This window comes from Rutilus rutilus (assembly GCF_951802725.1).
Source record: "Rutilus rutilus genome assembly, chromosome: 17".
NCBI classification, from domain to species: Eukaryota; Metazoa; Chordata; class Actinopteri; order Cypriniformes; family Leuciscidae; genus Rutilus; species Rutilus rutilus.
The window spans coordinates 35,512,113-35,529,408 of record NC_140230.1 but is presented as its reverse complement, the minus strand read 5'-3'; the positions used below and the strand labels follow the sequence as shown (position 1 = coordinate 35,529,408).

General features: G+C 35.6%; 1 protein-coding gene across 4 annotated transcripts in view; it reads right to left on the bottom strand.

The window, feature by feature from the left end:
* Positions 1–17,296, bottom strand: part of znf385d (zinc finger protein 385D) — a 74,782-nt gene that overhangs the window by 25,637 nt on the left and 31,849 nt on the right. For all 4 annotated transcript variants that reach the window (XM_084385479.1, XM_084385481.1, XM_084385480.1 and 1 more), the window contains exons 3-4: positions 9,288–9,395; positions 2,422–2,587 (exon numbers count right to left, since the gene is read on the bottom strand). In XM_084385479.1, coding sequence (XP_084241605.1) covers positions 2,422–2,587; positions 9,288–9,395 — 274 coding nt within the window. The remainder of the gene's footprint in view (positions 1–2,421; positions 2,588–9,287; positions 9,396–17,296) is intronic.

The window sequence follows — 17,296 nt, the reverse complement described above, 5'->3', positions numbered from 1 at the left end:
TACATTTGAATTATGGGTGAAGATGTCACTTTTCCAAGGCCGGACTTCACGTTTGACCACTACTGTATACGAGTCGTCATTTTGACTTCATTACAGTAAAACAAAAAGGATAAAAATATTCTAATATTTTTCACAAAAAAAAAAAAAAAAAAAAAAGCTTAATTAAATCCTTTGTTTCTGCAGTATTTTTTTACCTGTTGCAACGGTTTAGTGAATTCACCCCAGAGTGTTGACAAGAACAACTCCTGGTGACAGAAACATGTTATTATGAATTGCACAACACACAAACTGCTGACCCCAGCGCATCTTTTGTGTTTATGTGTTTATTGTTGCATCTACGAGTCTAACCAAAGGCATTTCATCCGGCTCATCGAGACGAGGCTTTGCTTTATAAGACAAACCTGACTTCAGGCTACACTTTTGCTTTAAAGAGCCGTAAATTACATTACACCAGGTGTTCGAGTACAAATAGACTTTTTTATTGGGCGAACTTGACTGCTGGGCTTAAACAAGCAGAACAAAAAAAAAAAAAGAAAAGAAGTGGAGTAAATTATTGGTTCCAGAACAGGTTCCAGACATGTGTTGAGTGCACCTAATCTCACAATGTGCTTGCGTACACAATTTTGTGCAATTAAACTCCAGCCGCCTGATCCAGCTGTGATCCTGCAGAGAATATAGCCAACCCCTGGATCCCCAACACACACACACACACACACACTTTGGATCATCTGAAACAGTACGAGTCATAATGAACCACGAGAGCGATATATAACCTCACTGCACTGGGGAAGAACATCAAGACCAGGAGAGGTCAATGAAAACCAGAACCTGAAGTGAGCGTCAGGCTATTTTCCACCGGCGCACATGAATATGAAGTACTGTGCTGGTGCAATATCAACTATATTACTGAGAGGACAGAAATTATGGCCTTTAAGCCGCTTCTTGGAACATATTTCTTGTTTCCAGTTCAGACAGAGATCTTTGAGACAGAAATAGAGGAGGAGGTCAACTCTTGTCCAGGGAAATATGATGAATGTTTCCTCTGTACCACAAAACAGCGATAAATAGCAGAACTCAAACAGATTCGTACATTTCTCGGAGTGGTCTTTTGCTCGTGCAAAACGCGCCGTTTTGATGCTTGCCCGTTCTGGGTGACTCAAGTTTCTGATATTCTGGGAGCAGATGCAAGAAACCCCGTCAGTTACAGTAAGAAAACCCTCAGTCACGGCAGAACTGTTTTCTCAGCCTCAGGTGTTTCATGCAACCGGCTGCTGATCTTTAGATTTGACTCGATGTGAAGGAGTGCTCACGGTTAACATTGCTCCGTTCAATTTCCTGAGCAAAATCCAGTCATTTCAGCGCAAATTGGCGCAAGAATTTCGCCTGATGGACGTTCCTGTGCAATAGAAATTTTCCTATGCAAATTTCCTTTCAGATTCAAGCTTGTGTTCTGCATGGCTGGAGATTCGTAACTTAGCAAAGCTTAGTAAAACGTCAATAGTATAAAATTGTCCATTATTAAGAGACTGTTTGGACAGCAGTTGTTTAGGTTGGTTTGGTTGCGACTGCACAGCTTTGGATGAGTTGTTCGCATTTAGTACGTTGCAATTTTGCAATTAATTTTTTTGTTTTGTTGCTGCAATTAAATACAGCTTTGTATTTTGCCAGATTTTTTACTATACGAATCATCATTTTGATGATTTATTCCTGCTTGGTTGGTTCACTAACCAGCAGAATAGCTTTGGATGTTTATTTTATGTTTTATCACTCATTGTATTTCATCACATCCAGTCACGCTTTCTTGTCACCTGCGAAATTTTGCCAACCTTTACCAAATTAAGTCTGTTTATTTTGCCATTTTACTGTCAATAAATCTTTGAAAAATGTATTAAAAAAATGCATTGCAACATGCATTTTTTTTTGTGTGCAATTAAATACAGCTCCTTATACAAATCATCATTTTGACTCCAATGAGACACGTTTTTTTGCTGAAAGATTGCATGCAAAATCATTGCAACAACTTAATTTTTTACCTGCGACCTGAACAACGCTAAATGTGATGCACCTTAAGTCTTTAATTATTATTATTAATTTTTTTGCTGTTTTATCATCCGCCAATCATTAAATTCATATTGACCTGTATGTACTATTTCAATCCTTTTATTTTAGGTGTGACATATTAAGATCTGTTCAGGGACAGCAGATGTAATTCTGGCACACTATACATTTATTTATGTACTATTAGTGTGCATTGTCCCTTTTAAATAAACCTGAAATAAATTAAAAAAAGCAAATGCTCACTTTAAAAAAGAAACAACGCGTTTTGCTTCAAGCCACGAGATTTGAGTCATCGTTCAACAGTTTAATATTTCTTCATCAAGCATGAGCAGCAGTGACAGTGAGTTCAACCTCTTCTCTTACCTTTTCCGTCAGTGTGTCCGGTCGAGGGAGAAAGGCTCTTAGGAGGATCCTTGTCGGTGTTTTCCCTGCTGATCGGCGAACTCTTGTGTTTGAGGCTTTTCGGCGCGTCCAAGGATTTCAGCTTCTTGGCGTGTTTGGTGCCTTTGTAGTGGGCCAATGCCTGGCTCTAGGAAACACAGAACAGGCCAGCCCGTGGAGAGGGCCAGCCCAGACCAGGTGTTAGCAACATCAGACCAGACTCTGAGCCATCAGGAGACAACAAGCTCACGTGTGTCGACATCAAACCAGCGAGGGTGAATGTGACGGCCATCTTTAACCCAGCAGCTCTCGGTGTGTGAAAGCCTGCACTATATCCACACGGGATTAGTATTACCTGGTGACCTCTAGTCATTTGTAATAATTGCAGAGGTCTGTGATCTTAATCCCGCGTGAATCTGCCATGTCTGTAATTTGTAAAGTAAAAATTCTAAATTACTAGTAATTACTAAATCACACGAGAGATAATACTAACACCCAAGATGCTTTGAAACATTGGAGAAATGAATTAAAATGTACAAATGTTGGTTAATAGACACAGGATTCTGTTATATTTTGATATAAGATTGGCAAACATCATTTAAGAAATTATTAATAATAATTATAATTATTATAAGCTATAATATTTCCAGTATTTCATCATCATTTATATATATATATATAAAATTAGAACACATTAATAAAATATTTTTAAATATATCAAGTATTGTTAATTAGATTTTTTTCATATTTATTGAAAATGAAATAATTACATTAAATTGATCACTATAATAATTGCATAATTAAATTGTACTTATACTGATAATTGAATTATATTGACAATATATTGGTTACAATTATAATAAGCCTGTCTTAAATATATAACCACCAGTATATTTTAATCATATAAAAAAAGTGTTAAGGACAGTTTATATATATATATTCTGTTTTTAGCTTCTCTTTTAACACTGTATACCAGCCAACTTCAACACAGGGTACACACACACAACATAACATTTATTAACATAACAATCATTAATTAAAGAAAAAAAGTGACAATAAATTTGTCTGTTTTTTTTTTATTGTTTTTTTTTTTTTACCCAAGACATTAATTTGTAATTTTATGTCTATTCAATGTTTTCATCTGCAACAGTAATTTAATATCTTTGATAAATCTATCAATAAATATTGATTCAGTGTGCTCTAGCATACTTTAATTGCCCCAGTCGAACAGCACAGACGTCTGTGAATAAGGTGCTATAATCTATAATGAGCTTAATTTACATATAAAGGAGACGTGTTTGTGCCGGAAAGAATGACAATGACTTTAATTAAACATTCACGGCGTTAATTCAGCGCGTTTAGTGCCTGGTTAAAACTGGAATGATGAAATAATCAGCATATCATATAATTAATTTGACTATAATTTTCAGTTGATTGACAGACCTACTTCTGATTCATGCATTACTAAGTTATATATAATTAAATAATCAACTGTTTAACCCAATGGTAATGCATCTTATGCTTATGAAACGCATTACATTATAAGCTCAGATCGCATGTCTCCTGTCGAGTGATATTGTTATGTTCCCTTGTAGGATTTATTATGGCTCAGTTTGACCAGGCCTTACACACCGTCCTTTAATCGCCCTTGTTTAGCTCTCCGCTAACTCCTGGACGCGCGTCTGACATTGCTAACAGCGGGAGGAGGCTACAAGAGACGGACACAGTCGACGACCTCACTATATGCAAAAACACACCGGGCATACGTGAGTAACAAAGACACGTACACAACTACATGTTTGCCAGCAAGTTAGAAATAAATATATAAATAAATACAAATGTACAGTAAGCATAAAATATTATGAATATTAAAAAGTAACTAGTTATTTTAAAAGCATGCAATAAAATACACACACACTAAATTCCAGTATTGCCATTAAGTTAGAAACAAAATAAATATTAAATAAAACAATAAAATGTAATATAAAATAATAAAGCCACAATTTATTATAAATTATTAGATTATAAAAAATGTATGTGAATAACATAGACACACATGCTTAAGCTCAACTTTTTGCCAATGATAAGTTTTTTTTTAATTAAATAATAAAATGAACACATATAAATAGATGCAATAAATATTAATTTGGATTTTATTTAAAAATGTGTGTATTATTCATGATTATACAAGTAGCCTATATTACTGGTCATAAAACTGTATTTTGCATTATTATATAGTATTTTCCATTATTCAATGGTGAGTAAGTTATAAAAAATAATGTAAAATAATAAATAAATAAAATATATAAATATATAAAAAACAATAATCATATTTATTATTAATAAATATGTTGCATTTTTGTTCACTGGGGAGTACGTTAGAAAAAAATATAATAAATAAATAAATAAATAAATAAATAAATAAATAAATAAATAAATAAAATAACAAATAAATATTTTTTTAAATCACAATAATCATGAATAATTATATTTATTTTAATAATTAAATTGAAACATTATAAATTAGGAATAAAAAAAAAAGTATTATTTATTACTAGCCATAAAACTGTATTATCTTCTGTATTTTAATTTATAAGCTCGTCTATGTCTCTTAGTAAAACATGACTAAGTTCACTCAGATTTGGCGCTTGTTGAGTTTCAGTTCAATATCTTGCTAACAACATAATTCATGCTAATATTCCTCTCAAGACGCATTTCTTTACAATACCAGCTTGCTTGCCAGAGAGGTCATTTCATAAGGACATTAAGGGCAGATACACCGTCATGAAAAGCAATAAGACGTCATGACAGATCAGTCTTTTGATATATTGCATTTGTACAAATAGCAGTGTGGGATATGGATCATAATCATATAGATTTATATCACGGGGGTTTGTAAGTAACACATCATTTGAGCGAGATAGTGTTATGAAAATAGCTTTAACACCAAGATAAATGGGGTGTTTCTCGACACCTTCCAGCTATTGGCCTCGTCGGCCAATCACAGGGGAGGATGCAGTGACACAGATAGATGTCATGTGTAATCTGTGCCGCAATCAAGCATTCATTAAAGGCACGACGCGGAAGAGGAGTCGCGGTGAGGGCCGAGAGCAAACGCCCGAGCGAAGAGAACGCCGTCCTGCTTTAACTGAGACGGACACCTGCAGCGGGACACTGAAATGATGCCATCCATCAGTCCATCAGTCCATCAGTCACGGCCAGAGGAAATCACAGCCAGTCTGTGCTTGGCAGAAACCAGCAAACGCTCTTTAACAACTAACTGGGTTTACTCTCCCCTGCCATTAGAAGCTGAACATCCAGAATCAAGGGCCTCAAATTCAGTAACCAAGTAACCAAGACAGGTGACCAGTAATCAATCAATCAATCAATCAATCAATCCATCAATCCATCCATCCATCCATCCATCCATCATCCATCCATCATCCATCCATCCATCATCCATCCATCATCCATCCATCCATCCATAACAAATACACATATGCCAGTAAGTTATAAATAAATAAATGCATTAATAAATATTATAAATTATAATTAATTGTTTAGAACAAAAAAAAGTGGTCATGAGTAACAAAGACACTAAGTTAGTTAGTTAGTTAGTTAGTTATAAATAAATAAATAAATAAATAAATAAGGTTACAAATATAAAATATTACAAACTATAAATATTTTACGTTAATATTATATACTATAAATAATTGTAAAAAAAATAAATAATAAAAAACAGACATCCTAAGTTAGAATTTTTTTTAATAAATAAAAAAATAAAAAATAAAATATAAATATGTAGAATTATTATACATATTAAATATTTACAAATATATTATAAACTATAAATAAAAAATATTACAAATGGTAAATAATTGTAAATTTGTATAATATATAATAGAGTAACAGACACATGCTAAGGTCCAGCAAGTTAGAAAAAAATGAAGAAAAATTAAATGATGATTAAATAAATACAAATAAAATAAATATAAAAAGTAACATATTATACATACTAAATATTTACAGATATAATATATTATACAAATATAAATTAAAAATATTATGAATTATAAATAATTGTAAAATAATAATAATAATAGAGTAACTATATGTACATACTACATATGCTAATGTCCAGCAAGTTAAAAAATATATATTAAATTAAAATAAATATAAAATAGCAAAATGATTAAACATAATAAAAATCATAAACAAATATAAAAAATAAAAACAACACAAACACAAAAGGTGGGCATTAAACAGCTGCCACCGTGATGCCGAGCCTTTGACTAAGACAGACACCAGCAATGGGACGCCATCAATCAATCGTGGCCAAAGGAAATTACAGCCAGTCTGTGTTTGGCAGCAACGGGCAAAAGCTCTTCAAAATCTAACTAGGTTTTCTCTCCCCCACCATTTTAAACTGTATTTATAATTCATACACCCAGAAGAATCCATAACCAAGTGTCTCATATTCAAATAGACCTGTGGCGATATATGAAAACCAAATGTCATTTTTCAAAAGTCGCCCAGAACGTCTGGCTGGACTCTGTAACTCTCCAGAAGCCATTTATTTTTTTGAAACTGTGCCATGTAAAGGCTTCCCGTGCTCAGATTGGAGCTGATTGGAAGCTGGAGCACAAACGACCAATGATAATGAGGTTTCGCTGTGCATGTGGCGTGATTTGAATGCAAAATCTCTCCCAGGCGCTCTCTGTGATTGGCTACTGGAGAGCTACAGGGGCTGTGATTGGTCAACCGAAGCCCCGCCCCTTCATCCTGTCACACGGTTCTGATGGATGCCCATAATGAGCTGTGATTACTGTTTTGATAGGCCTCAGTCTTGCGGATATTACAGCTTAATATCTGACAGTGACGGCGTAAACGAGCACCTAATAGAGAGGATATGGGCAATGCTGTTTTTAAATAATCATATTTGGATTAAATAGCTCTGATGAACGCGTGGCACACAGCCAGACGTTCTCCTGAATTGAAAATGACAAGGGATGGATGAAGGACGAAAAATAAAATTGTCCTCTTGGCCATTTCAAAGTCACCTTCAATGAATATAGTCAGTGCATGTCTATAGTCTCAGCGTAAGAGATGGCTGGACACTCGTTTCTGACAGTATAAATGGATCACATATATGGGCAGGACTTCTTTACTTGTTTTACACACAGTGTATCAATACTTAACATCCTTGAATGTACAGTAGGGTAAAGATATTGATTCCCAAACCAAATGACTCTTCTGAATTGATTCTTTATTATACATTAAAAACAATGCACAACCAGTGTAGCCCAATTCATGAAACTAACGATTCTTATAAACCGGTTCTTTACTGTGAATAAATAAATAAATAAATAAACATACAGCAAAAACATGACTCTCACAAAAAGTTTCTTTATAGTGAATCAAAAACAGAAAGCGTGACCAGTGTAGTCTGATTCAAAACCAAATGACTCTTATGAGCTGGTTCTTTTTATCGAATCAAACACATACAGCACAACCAGTTTAGTCTGATTCAAAACCAAATGACTCTTATGAGCTGGTTCTTTTTCTGAATCAAACACATACAACACGACCAGTGTAGTCTGATTCAAAACCAAATGACTCTTATGAGCTGGTTCTTTTTATCGAATCAAACACATACAGCACAACCAGTGTAGTCTGATTCAAAACCAAATGACTCTTATGAGCTGGTTCTTTTTCTGAATCAAACACATACAGCGTAACCAGTGTAGTCTGATTCAAAACCAAATGACTCTTATGAGCTGGTTCTTTTTCTGAATCAAACACATACAACACGACCAGTGCAGTCTGATTCAAAACCAAATGACTCTTATGAGCTGGTTCTTTTTATCGAATCAAACACATACAGCACAACCAGTGTAGTCTGATTCAAAACCAAATGACTCTTATGAGCTGGTTCTTTTTCTGAATCAAACACATACAGCGTAACCAGTGTAGTCTGATTCAAAACCAAATGACTCTTATGAGCTGGTTCTTTTTCTGAATCAAACACATACAACACGACCAGTGTAGTCTGATTCAAAACCAAATGACTCTTATGAGCTGGTTCTTTTTATCGAATCAAACACATACAGCACAACCAGTGTAGTCTGATTCAAAACCAAATGACTCTTCTGAGCTGGTTCTTTTTCTGAATCAAACACATACAACACGACCAGTGTAGTCTGATTCAAAACCAAATGACTCTTATGAGCTGGTTCTTTTTATCGAATCAAACACATACAGCACAACCAGTTTAGTCTGATTCAAAACCAAATGACTCTTATGAGCACTGGTCCTTTTTATCGAATCAAGCGCATACAACACGACCAATGAAGTTTGATTCTTGAAATGAATGACTCTTTATGAACCTGCTTGTTTAATGAATGGTTATGGTTAATGAAAGACAGGTTAGTGTTTGAATCAGTCTGAAACACTGTCCTGTATAATTTAAAGCATTAGCAGAGAGAGAAAATGTATTTCTTGTAAGTGAATGGTGCATTATAACTGAAATATACCAAAAACCTAGACAGGAACAGTGTCAAATCAAACTGAATCAGAATCCAACTGAGCGTTTGTGGATCAAATTATTTGAATCAGAAAAGCAGTCCTGCTTGAGGGAATACTTTTAAGTTTTCCAATGATTCGTCACAATATAGAGGTGAATAAACTTCATAAACAGATGCAGAAAGTGATAAGACAACTAACACACAATCAAAGCAATTAAACTACCTGTAAAACTGGCGTTATTGCATCAGCTCGACTGTGTTGGATGATTATATCTGTAGCTTTAGGTGGGAATATCAGAGTCAGGGTGAACACACACTCACCTGTGAGTTAAACCTCAGCTGGCACACGGCACACGAGACCGCTTTCCTTTTAGCCGAGGCTGAAGCGCTCAACGTGTGATGTAAAACAGCTTTCTGAACTGGGTCCATCTGAGGAAGAGAGAGAGAACGGAAAACCAGTTTTATTAGCCTCACTCAACCCAGCGGCGTGCTGAATGTCAACTCTGTTACCCATCTGACGGCGTGATAAACCGTGGCCCTCGGGGGCTTCAGCAGAAACACGGCATGTGGTTGAGCAGCGAACGCACAGTCTGGAACCAGTTAAAGGCCAACGCAATTTCACACACACACACACACACACACACACACACACACACACACACACACACACACACACACACACACACACACACACACACACACACTCTTCAATCAACGCGGCAGGAAAGAGGAGGGCAAAACAACTTCCACCGAGGATTTCATGAGAACCCAAATCAAAATGATACACTCAGAAAGGTCTGCTGAAATTACATGAGTTATGAGTGACAGGTCAGCCTGGGAATCTCTACTTTCTTTGGGAAAAAATATGAAGTAGATTAAAGTTACTGTTTCATAATGTTTAGTTAAACATGCACATTTAGAGTTTTGCTGTAAAAACTAAGCATTTACTGAAAACTAAAAATACAAAAATATAGTTTTTATAATATTAATTAATTTATTTAATTAAGAATCGTTCAGAAATTAGTCAGAAATGTTAAAATCCTGAAGAATCCCATTCCTAGTAACTTCATGTTGTTTATTTGTTTTTTATGTACCGTAATACTTTAAGTAAGGAATGATTGACAACGGGCCATTGAATTATCAGAAAATAATGCACACCCGAGGCTGTAATGATGCGAAGTTGGCCGTTACATCTCGGGTGTGCCTTATTTTCTAATAATTCAATGTGCTGGAGTCAATTAATCCACTTATATGGTTCCCACACTTGCTGTGACATTGTCCAGATGTTTTTATTTTAAGACATTTGTCAGGTTTTTGTCCTTTAAAACGCTTGTGTGTAGGACTAATTTCTTACGCATCTCATCCCATGCCTCTGTTGCTGACTCCAAAACGTCATTTTAGAGCTCGTAACGGAGACTTGAGACACTGATAGCAATCTAATGCAGTTATTAATCCAGTTATTAGAGAGAGCGGGAGAGAGAGAGAGAGAGAGAGAGAGAGAGATTACGTGTGTGTGAATTACCTGAGTCTGTTCAGCAGCTGTAATAGTGAAACTGTAAGTTTATCTGCTTCAAGAACAGCGCTGTTATTTCCTCACAAGCTTTATATACTTTATTTAAAAATAAATAATTAAAATGCTTCTAAAATAGTATTGTTTTATTTTAAGTATTTTAAAATTATATTTAAAATTATAATAATAAAACTTAGTCATATTTAGTTTCTCAAAAGTACTAAAAAGTAATAATCATAAGGAATGTGGTGGATTTTTAATAGATAAAATAGTAAACTGTATATTAAAGTTATATTAAATATTATAGCCATGTTACTAACATCTAACCTTACTTCCTTTTTCAGGCCTAACATGCTAACACTTTGAAACACCATGTACTTAAACGTTCTGTTCTGTGTTTTTGAATGTTGTATGTTGTTTTGCCATACCCCTTTTACTTTGATGTGAGTGTATAAATAACTAATTTGGGAAATGAAACTAGATAGATGACTAGGTTAGAGCCTTGTGATTAACAATGAAGTAATCATTAAAACAAAGTTTGCTTTACCTAGTAACAGAAGGGTTTGCATATGAAGAACCAATCAAATTCATGTCATTTTTCCATACCGCCCTATTCCATAAAAACTGTTGTATTCGTGTTAGCTGGTGGGATTCTCACTGGAATTTGTCTGAGATCCTCTGGCCTTGCTTCTTCTTGGGGGAGATTCTCTGAGAACTGCTCGAGAGATCCTCCGGCCATGATTAAAGCATTTAAAGGACATTTGCTAAGGTCTGCTTGTCGATTATTCCTGGGCAGGAAGAAAGCTAGTTAGGGAAGCAAGTTAGTTAGGAAGACTATTTATGAAGCATCGATTGGAGACGGCCCAGGTATTTATTAAGCGTTGATTGAAGACGTTAGGGATCGTCGATTGGAGACGGCCCAGGTATTTATTAAGCGTTGATTGAAGACGTTAGGGATCGTCGATTGGAGACGTCCCCGGTAGACTTAGGTCAGATGAGATAGGACTTAGTTAGGTTTAGGGAAAAATCGACGTCAGGAATCAGATTAGAGTTTAAATCACAACTGTTCAATTCTTTTAGAATTTTATCCCTGTATCTTTCTATTGTTAATTTAAAAATAAATAAATAAATAAAGTGTATTGTTTAGTATTTAGTTAAATAAATAAAAGTTAATAATACTTTGACATAAGAGTGCAAAGGAAATTGTTAAAGGAAACAGAACGGTTTGATTCCCTAAATTGAAAATAAATGGTAACATCTAAATTAACTGGTTTATTCAAGTCAAAAATATTATGTAACATCCCAGAACCAACCTACATGCATAAATGTATACCAACAAAACTCATTTTGATCAGGTAGAAACAGCTCGGTATGGTAGCAATTGTAGGTTGCTTTTGGTCAGATGCTATATGCCTTCATCTAAAGCTGCGAATTTAACTTATGTGCAAAATTGAACTATCATATAAAACAATTGCAAGTAAAGCAGCGTTTCCATCCAATGTGTTCAAGAGAACAAAACTGTCACTTCCAGGGAAACTAACGCAAAATATCAGTAATCTAAACTGTAATCGTACTCTTTTTCCTCTCAGAGCGTCAGACGAAATACAATAAACGCTGTCATGTTCTCTTGTCAATCGTGTGAGACGCTTCTGGAGGGAATTAAACCAAATCATTGCATTGGTCAGCTGGTTACTCCAGTTATCCAATCACAGCCTCCACTTGGGCAAAGTCACGTGAGTTTTTAAGGGATTTATTCAGTAAATGCATTTCCATCCTTGTTTATGTGCATGTCCTCTTATCGGATAAAGAAATGTATTCGCCTCAATAGAGCACGTACGTGTTTTATGCACAGGATATGAGATCGTAAGGGTGGTCTTCGAGCATCTCGGCCTCAGATGAGGTAGTGAAATTACACTGATGCTCTCAGCTCCGGCTTGCTGCATTCATTCGTCCATTTATCAGATAACAGTCCGTCTTCTCAGACTGATATACTGGCGCCTATCGCTCTCGTCTCTGATGTCTGTTCTATGATGCTTCAACATCTCGAACCTGCTGCAGCCGCCGGTGTTACACAAGTAGAAAATCACTTTCGATTCACCATCGTCTTATGCGGCCAGCAGTAGATGAGGCTCCTAAATCAATTTCACTTAAAGCCCAGACAAATGACACGCAGTTTAAAAACCTGATACGCTCTTCTTCATTAGACGACACCAGGCCAATCAGTCGCAGTAAGTTATGCTCTGATGTCAATAGCCATGCCATGTTGGAACCACATGTACGTGTTTGATAGCTTGACACCGTATCTGAAAATGTTACATAATATAATTGCGGCATAAATCTCAAGCACGGCTAGAAGTCGAGGAGACGGCACTTTAAACCAGAGGGATGGGTGCAAGTTTTGGAGAACGTCCAGCTGGCCAGAGAAGAGCTGCTGGGAAATCAAAGGACTCCGAGGACGTGAAAAAGAAAAAGAAGAAAAAAAAAAAAAAACGCAGGAAGTGAGCGAGAAAAAGAGCAGAGAGAAAAGAAAAAGAGACAAACCATCTGTGCGCGGTGATGACCTCGCGCTCCAAACACGCCGGGGTTCGGCGAGGAACCGCTGCTTCTCATTCAGAGCGTTTACATGCACAATAAAAACCTGATAACCATCGAAAAACAACTCATTATGAAAGCTCAGCAAGACAAGAAAAACTGTAGAAACCTTGCTTTAGTGAGATTTTGAAATTGCCAGGGTTTTCTCGCAAAAACACAATGAATAAGCAGTAAGTGTACAAAATAATTGGTCTACTAAATAAAAGAAAGCGGTTTACATGATCTCACACATCTTAATGACCACCGAAAAACTATGAATGACAAACTGGTTAGGCTATACAGTAGTGGCCAGAAGTGATGTCCGGCCTGGGAAAAATGATATCTTCACCCTTTATTTAAATATTTATGTAAGCATATTGCGTATAGTTGTGCTTGGAGATTTATTTGCGATAACACAGTGAAAAATGAAAAATTGTGCAAATATAATTTCGGCCAGGCTGTCAAACAAAAGAAATTATGAATACATGCAAAAACAAAAGAGGACCAATGAAATATTAATAACTGATTGTGTTGTAGTCAGTGTAAGCTATTTCCTGTCAGCCTTTGCTTTCCTATTTGCATTTTTTTTACATAGCAAAAAAAAAACCTTATCTTTGCCAGATAAATACATTAACCAAGTTTAGTGTCATATATATTGACACATATAAGTGTCTAATATATTGTATATATATATATTCCCCATATTTTTACGGTATAATAGAACTTGTAGGGTCATTAAAAAATAAATATCCCCTCCGAACGTCACTTTATACTGTAAAATAATTCATATCTCAGCTGAAAGGGAAATTTGTTTAAGAGGCAGAGCAAGTTTGTGAAAAAATTATTTAATACTTAATAACATGCATAAATCATGCACAATATAACCTGCATTAAAGTCACGATGTAACAAAAGTAGTGACAGATATTTTTTTTCCCCATATTGTAACGTGCAAAAAAACTGCTTATCGAAATATGAAAAAAAAATCCATTGGTTGTTTATTGGATGGAGGCGGATCTGAATGTGAGCTTGCAGTCGATTATAAGAAAGCCCAGGGTTTGAGTAAACTAAATGATCTGGCATTAAAAATTATATTCGAATATTTTTGAATAAAAATGATGAAGTCAAAAAAAGTTTTGGTTACACTTTACTTTAAGGTGTCATTGTTACAGTGTAATTATATATTTAAGTATTGAGTGCTATTAATTAACGATGTACTTACTATAGGGTAAGGGAGGATTAGGATTTGTTTGAGGGTTAGTTGCATGTAATTATGCATTAATTTACTGTTATTACTATGGTAAGTACATGTAACAAGGACACTGTAAAATAAAGTGTTACCGAAATGAAACATGCACGGGTGAATTTTGACTCCATGTTGACTTTAAACATGCAAATAAGGACACGCTAACATCAGAGGTTTATTATAATCAGAAAATCTGTCTAAAGTGAAAGTGTCACACAGTCAGTTAACATTAAACATTAAGTAGGCCTACATCCTTTCCACACGGGGACCTTTTAAAGATAAAGAATCGATTCAACTGGCAGAAAAAGCTTCACTCCTACGACTTCAAGATGTCTGAGTGGAAACACTGTTATTTTCCTAAATTGCTTTAAGGGAAACTTCAGAAATGTTCTCTGACACATTAAGTGCCCTATAGCACTTCCCTGCTGTATAATTTATGTTCAGCTCTGGTTTGTTCCTGCATGAAGTGGAACCTCAAGGATGTCAAGATATTCGAAGTCGTCTTAAATCAGCGTCCCGTTGCCCGCTGACAGACACGAGACGTCTTCTGACACACACATCTTCATGTAACGCAAACATGTCAGTCTGTGAGCGTGAACCTCCCGCGGCGCACTTACTCTTCCTCTTTAACACAGATCTGAGCCGTGGGAGCTGACAGCTGACGGGACGCCACCTCTGCTGACCCGTGATCACATCACCTTACAGCAATGACCCATCTGACATTTATGGGGTATTGTTACACAAAAAAAACAGCATATCTACTTTTACTAGGTGTGTGAATCTATTGGTTGAAAGTAAATCGATTTGACGCAATTGAAAATTGCATTTAGTTACTGTCACGTCCTTGTTCCTGTTTCATGTATGTCATGTGATCCCTTGTTCAAGTCATGTGATCCTGCCATGTGTTCCCTTGTCTGATGTGTCATGTTGTCATTGGTTCATTGTTTCATTGTTCACAGGTGTCCCTTGTCTAGTCGTTAGTCTTGTGTATTTAAACCCTCATGTTTGCCCTGTGTCTTTGTCTAGTTGTGAATGTTTCTTGTCCAGGTTTTTTTTGTTCTTGTTTTGAGTTTCCAGTTTTCAGCCTTTGTTTTATGTTTGATAATTAAAGTTGCACTTGGGTTCGCTACATCTTGCCTCCAGTGGAATCATTCATAACAGTTACATTTCTATTTCAAATAAATACTGTTGTTCTTTTGAACTTTCTATTTATCAAAAAATCATGAAAAATGTATCATGGTTTCCACATGAAGCGGCACAACTGTTTTCAACACTGATAATAATCATAAATGTTTCTTGAGCATCAAATCATCATATTAGAGTGATTTCTGAAGGATCATGTGACACTGACGACTGGAGTAATGATGCTGAAAATTCAGCTTTGATCACTAGAGAACTATGGAAGCTTGTTTCCGCCAATGAATAATAAATAAATAATAATAATTGCGACTTTTTATCTCCCAATTGTGACTTTTTTTCTCACAATTGCGACATATGAAGTCAGAATTGTGAGAAATAAAGTCGCAATTCTGAGAAATAAAGTCGCAATTGCGAGATATAAAGTCGCAATTCTGAGAAATAAAGTCGCAATTGCGTGTTAGAAAGTCAGAATTGTGAGATAAACTATTCTGAGGTAAAAAAAAAAAAAAAGTCCGCCTTTTTTTCCTTAGAATTGGACTTTATATCTTACAATTGTGAGTTTATATCTCACAATTCTGAGAAAAGATGTCAGAATTGCGAGATATAAACTCGCAATTGCGAGATATAAACTCGCAATTGCGTGTTATAAAGTCGGAATTGCGAGATATAAAGTCAGAATTGCGAGATATAAAGTCAGAATTGCGTGTTATAAAGTCGGAATTGCGAGATATAAAGTCAGAATTGCGAGATATAAAGTCAGAATTGCGTGTTATAAAGTCAGAATTGCGAGATATAAAGTCAGAATTGCGAGATATAAAGTCAGAATTGCGAGATATAAAGTCAGAATTGCGTGTTATAAAGTCAGAATTGCGAGATATAAAGTCGCAATTGCGAGGAAAAAAGTCAGAATTGCGAGATGTAAAGTCGCAATTGTGAGATCAAAAGTCGCAATTATCTTTAAAATGTTTTATTTTGTGGCGGAAACAAGCTTCCATAGAGAACAGCTCTTTTACATTGTAATAATATTTCACAATTTTTACTGTATTTTTGATCGAATAAGTGCAGCCTTGGGGAGCAGAAGAGACTTCTTTCAAAAACATTAAAAAAAAAAAATCTTACTGACCCCAAACTTAAATTAATTGCATCAAACTACAAAGGAAAAGCATTTACATTACATCTACATTCCTTTAAAAATGCATTATAATTATGAGTAATTATAATTTTAGCATTTACAATTGATTTTGTAAATTGATTTGTAAATTGATTTTGTAAAACAAGTGATGAATTATTCAAAAGGCCCATTTTAAGTTCCATCAGCAGGGTTTGTAATCAATGCATGAGTTGCTCTGAGAACCGCTGAGCTACACGACTCTCCAAGTATCTGAGAGCGGCTTCAGACCGCAAAAAATTAAACAGCCTTGTTTGATTGTTGCTTTAATGGATGCATCTACTGAACGGGCCTTTCTAAGGGAATCGCCCTAGAGGTAAACAGATCAGCAGAACTTACAAAGTGTTTATTCTGTAGAAACAAAGTGCGAGAGAAAACATAGACCGAGGTTTGATGACCGAATCCAGTCGTGGCCAACACCAACCACACATAAAGTGGGATAAATGACCTGTCAGAAGCAATACCAGCCCTTATGTTTTTCCCAATTACACACCCACGCGTGTGAATCCCAATCCAGGCGTCTATTGATTTTAACCACCAGAATTTACAATTCAAAACGGGATGAGGAGGCCGGGATGATGAACAGCGCGCTCTCCTTCATGAACACAAGCGACATTATCCCACAGTCAGACGCTTCGTGCGAGTGGGAATCATCAACCCGTGAGACCCAGATAACATCCAAACAAATCTGAGGGAG